This window comes from Camelus dromedarius, chromosome 19 (assembly GCF_036321535.1).
Source record: "Camelus dromedarius isolate mCamDro1 chromosome 19, mCamDro1.pat, whole genome shotgun sequence".
Taxonomy (NCBI): domain Eukaryota; kingdom Metazoa; phylum Chordata; class Mammalia; order Artiodactyla; family Camelidae; genus Camelus; species Camelus dromedarius.
In genome coordinates, this window is record NC_087454.1 from 25,290,201 (window position 1) to 25,308,351 (window position 18,151).

The 18,151-nt window shown below is 39.8% G+C and overlaps 1 protein-coding gene across 2 annotated transcripts in view; it reads right to left on the minus strand.

Annotated features, from left to right (window-relative positions):
• The window catches only part of GLO1 (glyoxalase I), a 33,164-nt gene extending 15,229 nt beyond the window's left edge, over positions 1 to 17,935 (minus strand). The window contains exon 1 of one of the 2 annotated variants that reach the window (XM_010977284.3): positions 17,751 to 17,933. In XM_010977284.3, the coding sequence (XP_010975586.3) occupies positions 17,751 to 17,834 (84 nt within the window). In that variant the 5' untranslated portion in view covers positions 17,835 to 17,933. Of the gene's footprint in view, positions 1 to 17,750 lie in introns of both variants that reach the window. The other variant, XM_031434788.2, reaches the window with a different exon arrangement.
• Between the last annotated feature and the right edge of the window lie 216 nt (positions 17,936 to 18,151).

Here is an 18,151-nt window from a genome sequence, read left to right on the forward strand (position 1 = left end):
ACCTCTTCTTTATCCAGTCATCTGTTGATGGACATTTAGGCTGTTTCCATGTCTTGGCTATTGTAAATAGTGCTGCTATGAACATTGGGGTACAGGTGTCATCCTGAAGTAGGGTTCCCTCTGGATATATGCCCAGGAGCAGGATTCCTGGGTCATATGGTAAGTCTATTCCTAGTCTTTTGAGGAATCTCCATACTGTTTTCCACAGTGGCTGCACCAAACTGCATTCCCACCAGCACTGTAGGAGGGTTCCCTTTTCTCCACAGCCTCTCCAGCATTAGTCATTTGTGAATTTTTGAATGATGGCCATTCTGACTGGTGTGAGGTGATAACTCATTGTAGTTTTGATTTGCATTTCTCTGATAATTAGTGATATTGAGCATTTTTTCATGTGCCTATTGATCATTTGTAGTCCTAGCCACAGCAATCAGGAAAGAGAGAGAAATAAAAAGGATCCAAATTGGAAAAGAAGAGGTAAAAGTGTCACTATATGCCGATGACATGTTACTATATATAGAAAACCCTAAAAGGTCCACACAAAAACTACTAGAGCTGATCAAAGAATTCAGCAAGGTACCAGGTTACAAGATTAACATTCTAAAGTCAATTGCATTTCTTTACACTAAAGATGAATCAACAGAAAAAGAAAGTAAAGAAACAATCCCCTTTTAAAATAGCACCCAAAGTAATAAAATACCTAGGAGTAAATCTAACCAAGGAGGTGAAAGAATTATACACAGAAGACTATAAACCATTGATGAAGGAAATTAAAGAAGACTTTAAAAAATGGAAAGATACCCCATGCTCCTGGATTGGAAGCATCAATATTGTTAAAATGGTCATACTGCCCAAGGCAATCTATAGATTTACTGCAATCCCTATCAAATTACCCAGGACATATTTCACAGAACTAGAACAAGTCATAATAAAATTTACATGGAACCACAGAAGACCTAGAATTGCCAAAACATTACTGAAGAGAAAGAAAGAGCTGGAGGAATAAATCTCCCAGACTTCAGACAATACTATAGAGCTACAGTCATCAAGACAGCATGGTATTGGTACAAAAACAGATATATAGACCAATGAAACAGAATAGAGAGCCCAGAAATGAATCCACAAACTTTTGGTCAACTAATCTTCGACAAAGGAGGCAAGAATATACAATGGAATAGACAGTCTCTTCAGCAAATGGTAATGGGAAAACTGGACAGCAGCATGTAAATCAATGAAGCCAGAACACTCCCTTACACCACACACAAAAATCAACTCAAGATGGATCAAAGACTTAAACATAAGACAAGATACAATAAACCTCCTAAAAGAAAATATAGGCAAAACATTATCTGACATATGTCTAAAAAATGTTCTCCTAGGCCAGTCTACCCAAGCAATAGAAATAAAAGCAAGAATAAACAAATGGGACCTATGAAACTTACAAGCTTCTGCACAGCAAAGAAAACCATAAGTAAAACAAAACGACAACCTACGGAATGGGAGAAAATTTTTGAAAATGAAACCGACAAAGGCTTGATCTCCAGAATATATAAGCAGCCCATACGACTTAATAAGAAAAAAATAAACAACCCAATCCAAAAATGGGCAAAAGACCTAAAGAAGCAATTCTCCAAGGAAGAAAAAAGTATATTCAATGTTAGTAGATTTATTCATAAAAAATAGAGGCTTAAAAATCCTTTGCTGCCAAAGTATTATTTGGATGATATAAAACACAAGCAGGGCTAGCTTTTTATAAAATGATCAAGTTACTCTATACTCGGATAACAGTTTTTATTACTAGAATATTCTGTTACCTCTTTGTAACAGAACACCTCTCCGTTACTTCTGATAAACACTTGAATTATCTTGGAAAAAAGTTCCTCTCTTAAAAAGTTACTAAAAATCACTATTTATTGTTATGGTTCTAAAATATTATTTAAAATAAATATACCTTGTGTTTAAAAAAGTAAGAGTTATGTTGATGTCTTGTTCCATCACAGTTCTTAACTTTGTCTTTCCCTTATGCTTTAAATTCAGAACAATAAATAATGTCTTTTTTAACACCTTTATTATGGTATGACTCCTGTACAGTAAATTATACATATTTCAGGCATACAATTTGATGAATTTTTTAACATTATTTTATTGAGTAATAGTCATTTTACAATGTTGTGTCAAATTCTAGTGTAAAGCACAATTTTTCAGTTATATATGAACATATATATATTCATTGTCACATTTTTTTTTTTGCTATGAGCTACAAGATCTTGTTTATATATCCCTGTGCTATACAGTATAATCTTGTTTATCTATTCTGCATTTTAAAATCCCAGTCTTTCCCTTCCCACCCCCGCCCCCTTGGCAACCACAAGTTTGTATTCTATGTCTATGAGTCTGTTTCTGTTTTGTATTTATGTTTTGTTTTGTTTTGTTTTGAAGATTCCTCATAAGAGAGATCTCATATGGCATTTTTCTTTCTCTTTCTGGCTTACTTCACTTAGAATGACATTCTCCATGAACATCCATATTCCTGCAAATGGCATTATGTTGTCGGTTTTTATGGCTGAATAGTATCCCATCATATAAATATACCACAACTTCTTTACTCAGTCATCTGTTGATGGACACTTAAAATGTTTCCATTTCTTGGCTATTGTAAATAGTGCTGCTATGAACATTGGGGTGCAGGTGTCATTTTGAAGTAGGGTTCCTTCTGGATTTATGACCAGGAGCGGGATTCCTGGGCCATATGGTAAGTCTATTCCTAGTCTTTTGAGGAATCTCCATACTGTTTTCCACAATGGCTTTCCTTGCTTCCCTCTCCCATTCTTAATGATTTAGATGTCTTCTTTTACAATTTTGTGTTTATTCTTTTTGTAATTTATGGCAGTTATCTCCTTTCCAGTTATGAGTTTCTCATTTTTTGTAGCATCCTGCTTCTTTTTTATTTAGAGTAGACCTGTCAATATTTCTTTTAGCATGGGTTTAGTGTTGCTAAACTCTTTTAGTTTTTGCTTGTCTGTGAAGTTCTTTATCTCTCCTTCTATTCTAAAGGATAGCCTTGCTAGATAGAGTATCCAAGGCTGCATCTTTTTTTCATTGACTTTAAATTTATCTTGCCACTCCCTTCTGGCCTGTACTGTTTGTGTAGAGAAATCGGCTGAGAGCCTTATGCGGGTTCCCTTGTAACTCATTCTTTGTTTTTCTCTTGCTGCCTTTAGGATCATTTCTTTATCCTTGACTCTGGCCATCTTGATTATAATACGTCTTGGTGTGGGTCTGTTTGCGTTCTTTCTGTTTGGAACTCTCTGAGTCTCCTGTACTTGGATATCTGATTCCTTTAGGTTTGGGAAGTTTTCAGTCATGATTTCTTCAAATACCTTTTCAATTCCCTTTGTTCTGTCTTCCCCTTCTGGAACCCCTATTATGCGTAGATTGGCACGCTTTATATTATCCCATAGGTCCCTTATATTGTTTTCATTGGTTTTTATTTGTTTTTCTCTCAGCTGTTCTGATTGGGTGCTTTCTGTTGTCCTGTCTTCTAGGTCACTTAATCGTTCCTCTGCATTATCTAGCCTGTTTTGTACAGCCTTTAGGTCAGCTTTCATCTCAGCAAATGAGTTTACTAATTCTACTTGGTTCTTCTTTATAGCTTCTATTTCATTTTTGACATATTTTATGTCTCTAAACACTATCTCTTTTAGTTCCTTCAGTACTTTGATCACTCCTTTTTTGAAATCTTGATCTAGTAGCCATCAAAGTCTATTTCCTTGATTGTGCTTTCAGGGGATTTCTCTTGATCTTTTAACTGGGAGTGGTTCCTCTGCTTCTTCATATTGCTCGTATCTCTCTGGCACTGTGGCTTAAGGAGTATCAGTTATCTAGTTCTCCTGGAGATGCTGTGCTCTTAATGATTTTATTGAGAGGTCTTTGTGTCTTTGCCCTGTTTCGCAAACTCAGCTTGCTGTTTCCAGAGGCCCTCTGTTGGCGCCCTTGTCTGTACTGCTCCCAGTGGCTGTCGGCTAGCAGATCACGCCCCCTCCTAACACTGGGTCAGGTGCTGAGCTCTTATCCGGTGGATGGGCAGGTCACTCCCCCTCCGGATGCCACAGTCAGATGCTGTGCTCAGGGGAGGCGGGTGGGCGGATCGCGCCCCCTCACAGCACTGTGGTCAGGTGCTGCGTTCCTGCCAGGAAAGCAGGTTGCCGCCCGCCCTTTCCCGGCACCAGTTGCTCCGCTGATCTGTGCAGCTGTCGGCTCCACCTTGGGTCGGTGTTCCGAAGGCGGGCTCGGGGAAGACCGCGGAACGGCCCCACCTCTGCTCCATGCCAAATCTCAGCTCCTTGTTTGTCTTGGCGGCACGAGTTCTCTGAGGTGCCAGATCAGAAAGCTCCTATCTGCCTCAGGCTGTAAACAAGTCTCAGTCCTGCCTAGGAGGTTGCGGAGCCTCCGGGTGCAGATTCAGTTCTTGGCCCCATCCCCGCCCGTGCCCTGCGCACAGGAGAATATGGCGGCCATAGATGAGCCCCGCCTCTCTTGAGAAGTGCCAGTAATGGCGGTGCAGGTCTAAGGAGACAAAGACTATGGTGCCCCTCCCCCCAGGGCACACCAGCTGTGTTGCTTTGCTTGTTTTGCAATTTATGGGGGACCAAGGTTGTTCTGTTCCCCATCCCCTCCCAGCCACGGCGCACAGCCCCCTGCAGTCCCCCAGGGCCGCCTTAGTGCAGCCACCCCAGTCCTCCGCCCGGCTTGGGCAGCCTGTCCCAGCCTGGGCAGCCTGTCCCGGCCCCAGCTGCCTGCTCGCGTCTAGGGCTGGGTGTCGCGGGGACCCTTTGTGCCCGTTTAACTCAGTTCTGTCAGTCAAGGGGTGCTCGAGGCAGATCTGAGCCTCTGAGGCTCCCTCTCCGTCCGGCTGGCCTCTCCATTGGAGAGGGGAGACCCAGCGAACCAGCATCAGTCCTCCTTTGCTGCTCCCTCCCCGCGGGATCATCCCACAGTGTTTTGCTTTTTCTTCTTTCTTTTTTCCTACCAGATTTTTGGTGTCTTTATCTTTCGAAGAGGGTGATGTTCTGTCGGAGTTTGGCAGGTGCTCTGGTTGGCTGAGTGGGTCCATAGATGTGAGTTTTGGTGTATTTGTGGGAGAGGGTGAGCTACAAGCATCCTTCTACTCCACCATCTTGCTTCTGTCTCTCCAATTTGATGAATTTTGATAGATGTATACATCAATGAAACCCACCACCACAATCAAGATAGCTAACATTTCCATCTCTCTCCAAGAGGTACAAATCTTGAATTCCCAAATTATCCCTTCCCACCCATTTTACCCCCCGGTAACAATAAGTTTAGAACAATAAAAGATGTCTTTTATGCCCAAATTATCTTTGCGTTTTCTGGGATGATTACCCAGGAACAAAGATTTGCTCCTTTGCTTTATAAAAAGGAAGATAATAGAAATAATCAGTGGGTTTTTTTTAGGGGGGGAGGATTCTCCAAATGTAATTCAAAACTACTATGAAATAAACTTTAAAGTTATAATCAAGGATGTTTCTAGTACATGTACTATGTGCCTGTAATATAATCCTGACAAAACTAGAAAAGTGGGGCAGGGATGTGAACCAAAGGGTCAAGTCCCTTTGAGCACCTCTAAATGGATTTTTTTGTATAAGATGTGAGGTTAGATAAAGCTTCCTTTTTTACATATGGATATCCAATTGCTCCAACACATTTGTTGAAAAAACTATCCTTTCTCCACTGAACTGCACCTTTGTGAAAAATCTGTTGGGCTTAATAGTGTGAGTCTATTTCTGGGTTCTCTAATGTCTATCTCTCTGCCAATACTACTGCAGCTATATATTAAGTCTTGAAATCAGGTAGATTGACTGATTCCTTCCACCTCATTCTTCTCAAGATTTAGTTAATCCGGTCTCTTTGTCTTTCATATAAATTTTAGAATAATCTTGACTATATCTAAAAACAGATTTGATAGGAATTGTGTTAAACATGTATATCAATTTGTGGAGAATTGACATCTTTGCTATGCTGATTCTTCCAATCATGAACACACTCTTTCTCCATTTACTTAGATCTTTGATTTCTTTATCAGCACTGTGTAATTTTCAGCAAACAAATCCTATACGTGTTTGATATACCTATACCTACATACTTAATTCTGTTGAGCAATTATAAATGGTACTGTATTTTTAACCTTGGTGTTTATGTGTGCTTTGCTTTTATATAAAAATTCAATTGACTGTAATGTTTTATCTTGTATCCTGCAACCTTACTGAACTCACTAGTTCATGAATTTTTTTTTTTTAGATTCCTTAAGATTTTCTATGTTGACGATCATGTCATTTGCAAATAGGGACAATTTTATTTCTTCCTTCCAATCTGTCTATTATTTCCCTTTCTGCCTTACTGCACTGGCTAGAACTTCCAGCACTATGTCAAGTAACAGTGATGAGAGCAGATATCCTTGCCTTGTTTCCCCCAAATGAGGGAGAAAGCATCACCATTTAGTAAAATGCTAGCTCTAAGTTTTTTATAGATGCTCTTTACCAAGTTGAAGAAGTTCCTTTCCATTCCTATTTTTTGTGGAAAAAAAATTTAAATCATGAATGGTGTTGAATTTTGTCTAATGCTTTTTCTGTAACAACTGATGTGATCATGTGATTTTTCTTGTTTAGCTTCCTAATATGGTGGGATACTGTGACTGATTTTGTAATAAAGAATCAGCCTTGTATACCTAGAGTAAATCCCACTCAGTCATGGTATGTAGTTTTTTTTTATATGCCACTGAATTCTATGTGCTAATATTTTGTCAAGGATTTTTCCTTCTATATTCATGAAGGATATTGGTCTGTAATTCCCATTTTTTGTACTGTCTTCATCTAGTGTTGGTATTAGGGTAATACTAGATTTAAAAAATGAATTGGGAGATATTCCTTCCTTCTAGTTTTCTTGAAGGTACTGCGTAGAATTGATGTTAATTCTTTAATGTTCGGAAGAATTCTCCAATGAAATCATTGGGGCCTGGAGAATATCTTTTTAAAAGATTATTAATTATGAATTAAATTTCCTTATGTTATAGAGCTATTCAAATTATTTATTTCATATTGGGTAAATTATGGTAGTTGGTGTTTTGCTAGGAATTGGTCCACTTCATGTAAGTTGTCAAATTTATACAGAGTTGTTTTTCATATTCTCTTATTATCTTTCTGATGTCAGTCTGTAGTGGTATCCCCTATTTCATTCCTGATATTGGTAATTTCTGTCTTCTCTCTTTTCTTGCCAGTCAACGTAAGTTTGTTAATTCTATTGTTTTTTTTTCACAGAACCAGCTCTGTTTCATTCATTTTCTCTAATTTGTTTTCAATTTCATTGATTTCTTTATTTCTATCCTTCTGCTTCCTTTGGGTAATTTTGCTCTTCTTTTTCTAGGTTTTTGAGGAAGGAACTTAAATGACTGATTTGAGACTTTTCTGCTTTTCTAATGTATGCATGTAATACCATAAATTTTCCTCTTAGAACTGTCTTACCTGAGATTCCTTTTTCATCTAATTCAGTTCAATGTATTTTTTAAGTTTCCCTTGAGACTTCCTCTGATCCATGGACTATTTAGAAATGTGTTATGTAGTTTCCAAGCATTTGAAGGTTTTCCTGTCATGTTTCTGATACTGATTTCTAGTTTGATTCTATTGTGGTCAGAGAAGACACTGTATAATTTCAATTATTTTAAATTTGTTGAAGTTAGTTTTAGGGTCCATGATATGGACTATCTTGGCATATCTCCTGTAGGCATTTGGAAAAAAATGTACAGGCATACTTCAGAGATATCGTGGGTTTGGTACCACTGCAATAAAGTGAATATCACAATAAAGCAAGTTGCAGGAATTTTTTGGTTTCCTAGTGCATATATACATTTACACTATACTGCAGTCTATTAATTGTGCAATAGCATTATGTCTAAAAAACAATCTTAGATACCTTAAGTAAATATACTTTATTGCTAAAAAAGGCTAACCATCATGTAAGCCTTCAGTGAGCTGTAAAGATTACTGATCACAGAGCGCCATAACAAATATAGTAATAATTAAAATGTCTTAAGTATTGTGAGAATTACCAAAATGTGACACAGAGGAAAGCAAATGCTAATTAGAAAAATGGCACCAGTAACCTTCATGCAGGGCTGCCACAAAACTTCAATTTGTAAAAAACCTAATATCTGCAAAGTACAATAAAGCAGAGTGCAATAAAAACAAGGCGTGACTGTGTTCAGCTATTATTGGGTGTAGTGCTCCATAAATCTTGATTAGATCTTGTCTGTTGATGGTGTTGCTCAGCTTGTCTATATCCCTGCTAATTTTCTGTCTAGTCCTACTCAATTGTTGAGACAGGAGTACTGAAGTCTCCAACTATAATTGTAGATTTGTCTTATTTCACCTATTATATATCAGTTTTTGCTTCACATATTTTTGCAGTTCTGTTGTTTGGTACACACACATTGCGGATCGCTGTCTTCCTGGTCAATTTACCCTTTTATCATTATATAATGTACTTCTCTATACTGATTTTCTTTGCTCTAGAGTCTACTTTATTTGAAATAATACAGCCATTCCTGCTTTCTCTTGGTAAATGTTGTATATCTTTTTCCATCCTTTTACTTTTAACTTGCCTCTGTCATTACATTTGAAGTGAGTTTCTTGTAGAGAGCATACAGCTGGGGCACATTTTAATTTTTTAAATTTTCTTTCAGTTTTACTGAGATCCAATTGACACACAATACTATATAAGGTTAAGGGGTACAGTATGACTTGACTTAACATATATATGTTGAGAAGTGATTACCACAATAAGTTTAGTTAACATCCATCACTGCATATATAGATAAGTTGGGGCATGCTTTTAAATCCACTCTGCCAATCTATCTTAATTGGTATATTTTACATCTAATGTAATTATTGAAATATTAGGGCTTAAGTTAGCCATTTTATTTATTTTTGTTTTGTTTTCTGTTTATCCTTTTTATCTTTGCCTTCCTATGGGTCACTGGAACTTTTTTAATAATTCCATTTTGATTTATTTAGTGCTTTTGTATGCATTTTTGCATAGCTTTTTTAAGTGACTGCTCTAGGTGTTCCATATATATATAAGTAACATATCAGTCCCTTCGTGTCATCATTTTATCAGTTTGAGTGAAGAATAGGAAACTTACCTTTCTTTACATCGCTTTACTCTCTTCCATTTATAACTGTCTTAAAATATTTCTACTGCTGGATTGAGATGGAATTTGAGGCTTCCTGTGTTTCTCCAGTGATACAATGAGGGAAAGCTTGTTACTGCCTGGCAAGATGTAAGTTCTGGCTCCATACTTAGTCTTCTCCGATACCACCAGGATAGGCTGGGCACCTCGTTACAGTCCACTGGGCAGAAGACTAGGCTCCCCACTCAGCCTTTACTGGCATAGGTGTGGCTGTGGCCAGTTTTTCCTGTGGTGTTTGGTTGTAGTAGAGCAGTTTTTGTCTAAAAGTTTTCTGTCTTATCAGGAAATACTATCTCTTTCCTGGACCTGTGGCTAGAGAGAGTAGGCTTTCATTGGGTTTTTCTGTGCGGACCCATTGGCATTTCCAGGTTGCTAGCTTCTTTAGATCCAAGTATGGGCTACATGAGGCAAAGAGAAAGCCCAGGAAACTTACTGCCATGTTGTTCCTAGGGTCTTGAGGGTCCTAGCCAGTCTGCCTTCTCCTCTCCACTTTTCAGAGTCTTCCTATTTTTGTTTTATACAGCATATCTCGTTTTATTGCACTTTATTGGGAGCTACAGATATTGGGGTTTCTTGCAAATTGAAGGTTTGTGGCAACTCTGCATCCAGCAAGTCTATCAATGCCATTTTCCAAACAGCATTTACTCACATCATGTCTCTGTGTCACATTTTTGTAATTCTCACAATATTTCAAACTTTTCCATTATTATTTTATTTGCTATGGTGATCTGTGATCCATGATCTTTGCGTTACTACTGTAATTGTTTCCAAGTGCCATGAACCATCCCCATGTGAGATGAACTTAATCAATAAACATGGGCCGTGTTCTGACTGCTCCACAGACTCGCCATTCCCCCATCTCTCTTCCACTCCTGAGACACAACAATATTGAAATTAGGTTAATTAATAACCCTACAGTGGCCACTAAGTGTTCAAGTGAAAGGAAGAGTCACACATCTCTCAACTTTACATCAAAAGCTAGAAATGATTAAGCTCAGCGAGGAAGGCATGTCGGAAGCTGAGACAGGCTGAAAGCTAGGCCTCTTGCACCAATTAGCCAAGTTGTGAGTACAAAGGAAAAGTTCTTGAAGGAAATGAAAACTGCTACTCCAGGGAATACACAAAGGGTAAGAAAGTGAAACAGCCTTATTGCTGACGTGCAGAAAGTTTTAGTGATCTAGATAGAAGATCAAAACAGCCACGACATTTCCTTAAGCCTAAATCTAATTCAGAGCAAGGTTCTAACTCTCTTCAACTCTATGAAGGCTGAGAGAGGTGATGAAGCTGCAGAAGAAAAGTCTGAAGCTAGCAGAGGTTGCTTCATGAAGTTTAAGGAAGGAAGCTTGTCTCCATAACAGGAAAGTGCACGGGAAGCAGCAAATGCTGATGTAGAAGCTGCAGCAAGTTGTCCAGGTAGCTAAGATAATGAGCGTAGGTGGTTCCACTAAAGAACAGATTTTCAAAGTAGACGAAACAGCCTTATGTTGGAAGAAGATGTCATCTAGGACTTTCATAGTTAGAGAAGCCAATACTGACTTCAAAGATTCAAAGGACAGGCTGACTCTCCTGTTAGGAGCTAATGCAATTGGTGATTGAAGTTGAAGATGATGCTTATTGACCATTCTGAAAATCCGAGGGTTCTTAATTATACTGAATCTACTCTGCCTGTGTTCTATAAATGAACAACAAAGCCAGGATGTCAGCACATCTGTTTACAATATGGTTTACTGAATATTTTAAACCCACTGTTGAGACGTACTGCTTAGAAGATTTCTTTCAAAACAGTACATTTCACTGACAATGCACCTGGTCACCTAAGAGCTCTGATGGAAATGAACAATGAGTTTAATGTCGTTTTCATGCCTGCTAACACAGCTTCCATTTTGTAGCCCATGGATCGAGAAGAAATTTTGATTTTAAAGTCTTATTATTTAAGAAATACATTTCATAAAGCTATAGCTGCCGCAGATGGTAACCCTCTGATGGATCTAAGCAAAGTAAATTGAAAACCTCTGGAAAGGACTCACCATTCTAGATGCCATTCAGAACATCTGTGAGTCACAGGAAGTGGTCAGAATATTAACATTAACAGGAGTTTGGAAGAAGTTATTCCAGCCCTCATGGATGATTGCGAGGGGTTCAAGACTTCAGTGGAGGAAGTAACTGCAGATTTGGTAGGATTAGCAAGAGAACTAGAATGAGAAGTGGAGCCTGAAGATGTGAATGAATTACTGCAAACTCATGATAAAACTTTAACTGCTGCAGAGTTGCTTTTGATGGATAAGTAAAGAAAGTGGTTTTTTGAGATGGCATCTACTCCTGGTGAAGATTCTGTGAAGATTATTGAAATGACAACAAAGGATTTAGAGTATTACATAAACTTAGTTGATAAAGCAATGGCAGGGTTTAAGAGGACTGACTCCACTTTTGAAAGAATTTCTACTGTGGGCAAAATGCTATCAAACAGCATTGCATGCTACAGAGAAATCGTCTGTGAAAGGAAGAGTCAATCAATGTGGCAGAACTTCAGTGTTGTCTTGTTTTGAGAAATTGCCACAGCCACCTCCACTTCCAGCAACCACCATTCTGATCAGCCAGCAGCCCTCAAAATTAAGGCAAGCCCCTCCATTGAAGGCTCAAATGGAGGTTAGAATTTTTTAACAATAAAGTATTTTTAAATGAAGGTATGTGCAATTTTTTGACAACTCTAGTGCACATTTAAGACTATGGTATAGTATAAACATAACTTTTACAGTGCACTGGGAAACCAAAAATTTTGTGTGACTTTATTACAATATTCACTTTGTTGTAGTGGTCTGGAATTGAAACCGTAGTATCTCCCAGATATATCTGTATATAATGTCCAGTTTTCAGATGTATTTAGCAGGAGGAGTAGGGAAGAGTATGTGTACTTCATCTTCCCAGAAGTCTCCAAATGAATTTTATACAATTGCCCCCAACAATGGGATATATTTGGTCACTATATGTCTGTTTTCAGGATAAATCAAAACTTATCAAAAAGCTATAAAAATGGCAAAGAAGTTGCTTGGCTTTGTGTTTTCTACATCTCAAATTCTCTTACTCATTTCTCTAGAACTGTTATTAAGCAGCTTTAGATATTCCATTTTACTCAAAATCAAAATCTCCATTGCCTCTGTCACCTCAGTCTTTAGCAGAGGGAAGTTTCAAACTTGTATTATCCAACTTCTCAGAATTTTGGTCTGAACGACTGCCAGGCCAACTCTCTTTGGAGCCCATCAACTCTCTCCCAGTGAATTTTCAAAGGTGTTGCACCACCTCCAGCAGAGGGTCTTCTTAAGGCTCAACTAAACATTCAGACTCACAAGATAACCAGAGGCTAACAGGCTATCTGTCAGGAAAACACAGCTTGCCAACAGAGCCGTGTTAGGTGTCCCTCCTCAGCAGGAGTCCGTAAAGGAGTCTATATAGCCCAGGTGCTGGGAGAAAATCCACTTTGGTAGGAGTGGGACCCACCCTGGCATAGAAGCCCTGTGAACCACAGGAGTCAGTATCTCTAGTAGCAACCCCACAGGTATAGCTTCCAGAATCTTCATACGGGACAGTTACAAGAGTCGCTGCATTCAGGGAAGCCCAAAGCTATGGCTTCCTAATAGATATTTATAATCTTGCCTTTGCAGATGCAGCTTACCAATCAAGTTACATGTACATAAGCAATACTGTCAAGTAACAAACACCATTTTTAATTGTTTCCTGGGAAACAGAGAGAGTTTGCCAAAGGTCAGATTCTCATCTAAGGGAAAAAGAGCTCAACTCTTCATCCCTAGGTGTCATATCTCCTATAAAACAGAAATTGATAAAGCTTCGATAGTTCTTAACTTTTAAAAATCACAATTGCCTTCAGTAAAAGATCATTTTGGAAGAAGCAGCATATCTGAGGGGAACAAGATTACTTGACTACGTGACAGCTGAAGCACATGATGTACAATACAGTGTGATGTATTTTCTTCTTTACTATCTTTTTTCTAGTATTACTTCCCTGACACAACCTATGTCAGAAAACAATTCAATCACTCCTTCCGTATTTATTCTATCTTATCTACAATTGGTTTTATGCAGTTCTTTCCTTCTTCCCAGTCTATAACTCAACAGCCAACAACATGCTTCAAGCATACTTATCCTATAGATAAGGGAGACACAAAGGAAATTTTTTGTATTTTAAAAATTACCTATGGTATTAGTAATCACACCTGCCAGACTACTCTTACAACAGATAAGAGAAACAGTGAAATTCTAGAAGCCCACAGTATCATGAGGCCTTTCAAATCTCATGCAAAGGGAGAAAAAACACAAGTGTGAGAGAAATAATTCTTCAGAGGCAATATGGTTCAAATGCTAGCTCTACCACGCTTATCTTGAGTAAATCATAAGTTTTCTTGAACCTCAGCTTTCACATCTTTAGAATGGGGATAATTACAGTTCTTAGCTCTTAGGACTGAGCTGAAAAATAAAAGGGATAATGCATGAAAGTGCTTAGCATAGTACCTATCCCAGAGGAAGCTACTCTGCTTATTATTGCTCCTGTTGTTGTTAGTATAAAATACATGCAGAGTTTCTACTACCAACTATAGCTTTTGATTCCCAAATCTGCATTCCCCAGCCCACACCTCTAATCTCAGCTCTAGATTTACATCTCCATCAGCCTGCTCAACACTTCCACCTGGGTCAAATATCAAATTAATCACAGCCCAAATAAACACTCTATCCTAATCCCCAAATAGGGAATGACTCTAGAATCTCTTGCTAGCCCAAGTCAGACATCTGGAGTCTTCCTAGATCCCTCCCTACTCTCTTTGCAATCCAGTCCAAATGTCCGATCAACCTGACTGGTGAGTCCCTCTGGACTCTTTCTCCTTGCTTTCCCAATATCCTCACTACTTCCTGACTGGACGACTGTCAAAGCCTTGCTGGTCTACTTCTTGCAGTCTTACCCAAATGCAACCCAGAGTGACCTTCCTATAATGCTCCCAGACTGGTCTTTCTATAATGGAAACCCAATTGTCATTTTTGGGTTAAAAATCAATCCTTCAGTGGTGCCTCACAACTTTTAAGACAAAGTCCCAAAAGTAAGCATGTATGGTTGCTGCATATTTCTCTAACTCCATCTTTTGTCACCAGTCCACTAAACTGGTCATCTTAAATAGTTCTGATTTCATTCCCTTATCAGTTAAAATTTTAAAAAAGCCTGCGCCCTCCCATAAATGTATATTTATTTTAATAATATACACATAAAACTATACTGTTAAAACATACATATTATCAAATACACTTACCAAATAGAAATCTTCACAGGATGAGAAAAACAAACACAGTGGGAATGCTCATATTTTCTTCGAGCTCCTGATGATTGTTTTGGGACAACAATCCCTGAACTCCCACTGCCTATAACTTCAGTCTCACTGTATACCTGTAGGTCCCTTCATCAGTTCTCTGATGTCACTATGCTTTTATGTATACGATGATTCTCTCTGCCTAAAACAGTTACTCATCCATCTGGCCACTGTCCTTCTTCCTTCCTCCTTTCCATTCTTTCTTTCCCCAATCCCTGCACCCAGCTCTACCTAGCTACCTCCCCTACATTTGGTAAAACTCAGCTGAAGGGTCACCAACACTGAAAGTTTTCTCTGATTCCATCAACTACGATTCAGATGGGAAGGAACTCCAAATAACTGTATAAAAGGACACTGATAGAGGCAGTAAAAAAGAATGAATTTCAGGGGATCACTAGTTGGGAAAAGAAGTATTTGGATTTTTGAAGAACGTTAACGAGGTAAGACTGCCCAGGATGTGGTGCAGCTGTACATTTTCTGGTCTGCCTTTATGACAAAGATGCCAGTGATCAACAAGCAAGTTGACTTTCTATCACAGCTGTTCTCTCCCTTCTAAACCAGGCCCTCATCATTTATCTCACCTTCTAGAAGGGCCTTTTAGATGTCCTCATCACCTCCAGGCTTGGATCCCTCCAATCTACTCTATTGAGTGGTTTGAAATCCAGAATGGTTCCTCACTAACTATACAAAATCCAACTTTCTTAGAAGTGATATTCAAAACTCTCTCCATGATCTGACTCCAACCTACCATTCTAGTCTTTTCCACCACTGCTCCACTGCTCAGATAAACTGAAGTTGAACCAAAAACACATCACTCATCTCTCCAGAACACGCTGCACACTGCACCTTTCTGCCATCCCATCACATTTTTGCTCAGATGTTTCCTCCATCTAGAATGCCCTCCCATGTGATGCTGGGATCCCATCCATTTTTCAAGGTCTGGGCTCACCCCTACCTTCTGCTTGATGCATTCCCTGATCCTCACAGTTGAAATACAACCTTAAATTATATTGCTTTTCATAGTTGAGAGATCGATGATACATTTTATCCTTATAGCAGCTCTCTTTATGCTGCTTTTACAAACTAAGCCCAAGTGCCCTGCTAAGATCACTGCAGCCAACAATAGAACTGGGGATTCAAACGTAGGTCTTCAGACTCCAAATACCCTGTGCGTACTTTACCACAGATGCCACCTTTGAAAATCTCTACCTCCTGTGCTCCCACGGTGTTTTATAATTTCAGTAGCACATAATTCCAGTTCTATCTTATGTTAGAGTTGGTGTATGTCTGGTGAAGAGAGGAACTTCGTCTTGTTCATCCTAATATCCCCCAAGGTACCCACCATGCTCTTTCCATAAAGCAGGTGATCAGTGATCAGGCTGAATTAACTCACTTAAGCTTTTTTTTTTTTAACCTTCCTTCATGTTAAGCTCCAAAATCACTGCTGTAGTCAGTACTCTGGAAGCAGAATAGGGTGGAGGCTGGGAGTGTGTGCACTTCCCTTGGCAAATTACTCAACACCTCTGTGCCACTGTCTCCTTATATGTAAAATGGAGATAATTATGCCTTCCTCACATGGGGTTGTGAGGATTAAGTACTTAAAATAAAAAAACAGGGCCTGGCACACTCAACATATGCCAGCTGTTATTACATATTTCATTTAATGTCCCCCACATGGTGCATCAAAGGCCCAAAATGACTAATCTCAAAAAAGTATTTATTACTCCAAATCAAGAGAAATTAAGATTGTGCACAGTGCAAATTAAGAATGCAAGAAACTATATTCAATCAATTTTATAAAGCTCTCCTTGAAATGCCAAATCAAGAGAAATTAAGATTGTGCATAGTGCAAATTAAGAATGCAAGAAACTATATTCAATCAATTTTATAAAGCTCTCCTTGAAATGCTTTTTAATAATCTAGTACATAAAATTCCCAATTATCTGTGAAATCAATTTATACTAAGTGACTCAAACTATATTATGTGAAACAACTTGTATAAACATTAGCGAGTATAAAAGCAAGAACGTGAGAGGAAATGTACATATTTATTTATTTCTTCTATCTTAATTCTGCAGTGACTAACATTTTCTTAAGCTAAGTACTACCAGATCCTAGTCAAAGGCTTTAGTAATTATAAGTGCTGACTCTTCACCCTGAAGGCAAAGAGCAAGTAAAGACTAGGGACCAAAGTCACCCACTTGTCTTGGAGGTCTGTATAAAGCACATACTCAATCTTCAAGAAATTCAGAACTTCCCCAGTCAAATGAATAAATACAAAGGCGTTTACTGACAGTGATGAGTACACTGGCGTAATCCCCCGCCCCCCCGCCACCTCCACCCTCCTCGGCTGCTGTGTCTAATCTTGACAACGCACAGAAGCACCACACCTGAGTGAGTTAAGCTGACTCTCAGTACAGACACGTTAAGCAAGCTGAAGGGATGAAAGCCTTCATACGCAACCAGTCATTCCCCTTATTGGCTATCAGCCGCAATGAGAAGGAAGGAATTTCTAAGATTCCCCTCGGAACTAAGATCCAAGATTCTGTCATCTTTTCTGGGGCCATCAAGCATGGGGACCGGGGGGCAGAAGTGTGCCGTGAGCGACCGTGTAACAGTCAACCCAAAGCGAAATTCTGGGCGCGTTTAAAGTCAAATGCAATCAAATTGATTTGGAGAGGTTAAACCCGGAGCCAGGGCAGTTACAGAAAAATGACCCAGGCTGGGAGGAGCCGGCACATGTACAAAGGCTTTAGAACCTCTCAAAATGCTCTTCTTACCCGTCACGACTATTGCTCTGAGGGAACACGCACTCCCACAGACAAGGGCTCTGACCCTAGGCTGGCCGAGGTTTCCAGATACCGTCCCAAATCAAAGTTAACGCAAGTGGGGTCGAAGTCTTTCAAACTTGAAGAAATGGATCCCCTCACAAATCCCACACCACTGGCCCGCGTCCCAACCCACTCTGGCTCGCCCAAGGCGGGAGGAGCTACAAGCAGAGGCCAGAGTTCTAATCATCCAGCCCAAGCCAAGCTTGGCTGCGCCGGGGAATCAGCTCCCTCCGGGGGCCCCAGCTACGCCACGCAGAGGCCCGAACCGGCAGAATTAGGTTCTGCGCCCACCTTGGTGCTAGGGTCCGGGTCGGAGCAGCAGCTGAGGGCGGCCTCGTCGGTAAGGCCGCCGGACGCCGGCTGCGGTTCTGCCATGGCTACACTGCCGTATCACGAACGTCGGAGCCCGGAGACGCTGCACCACCCGCGCTCAGCCGGGCCACCAAGCTCCCTGACTAGCGACGGCGAGACGGCGGGTCGGCGCCGCGGGGGCAGACGGCCGCTGCCTCCCAGCCAATCACTGCGCGGACAGCAAGTTGGCTCTCTGCGGATTGGGTCCCAGTGAGTCAGCGCCTCCGGCCACAAGGCTCTAAGGTGACGACTACAACTCCCAAGGTGCTTTGCGTATAATGGAGGATCGCTTGAGCGAAAAATAAAAAGAAAGAAAGAAAAAGAAAAAGAAAAAAAGAAAA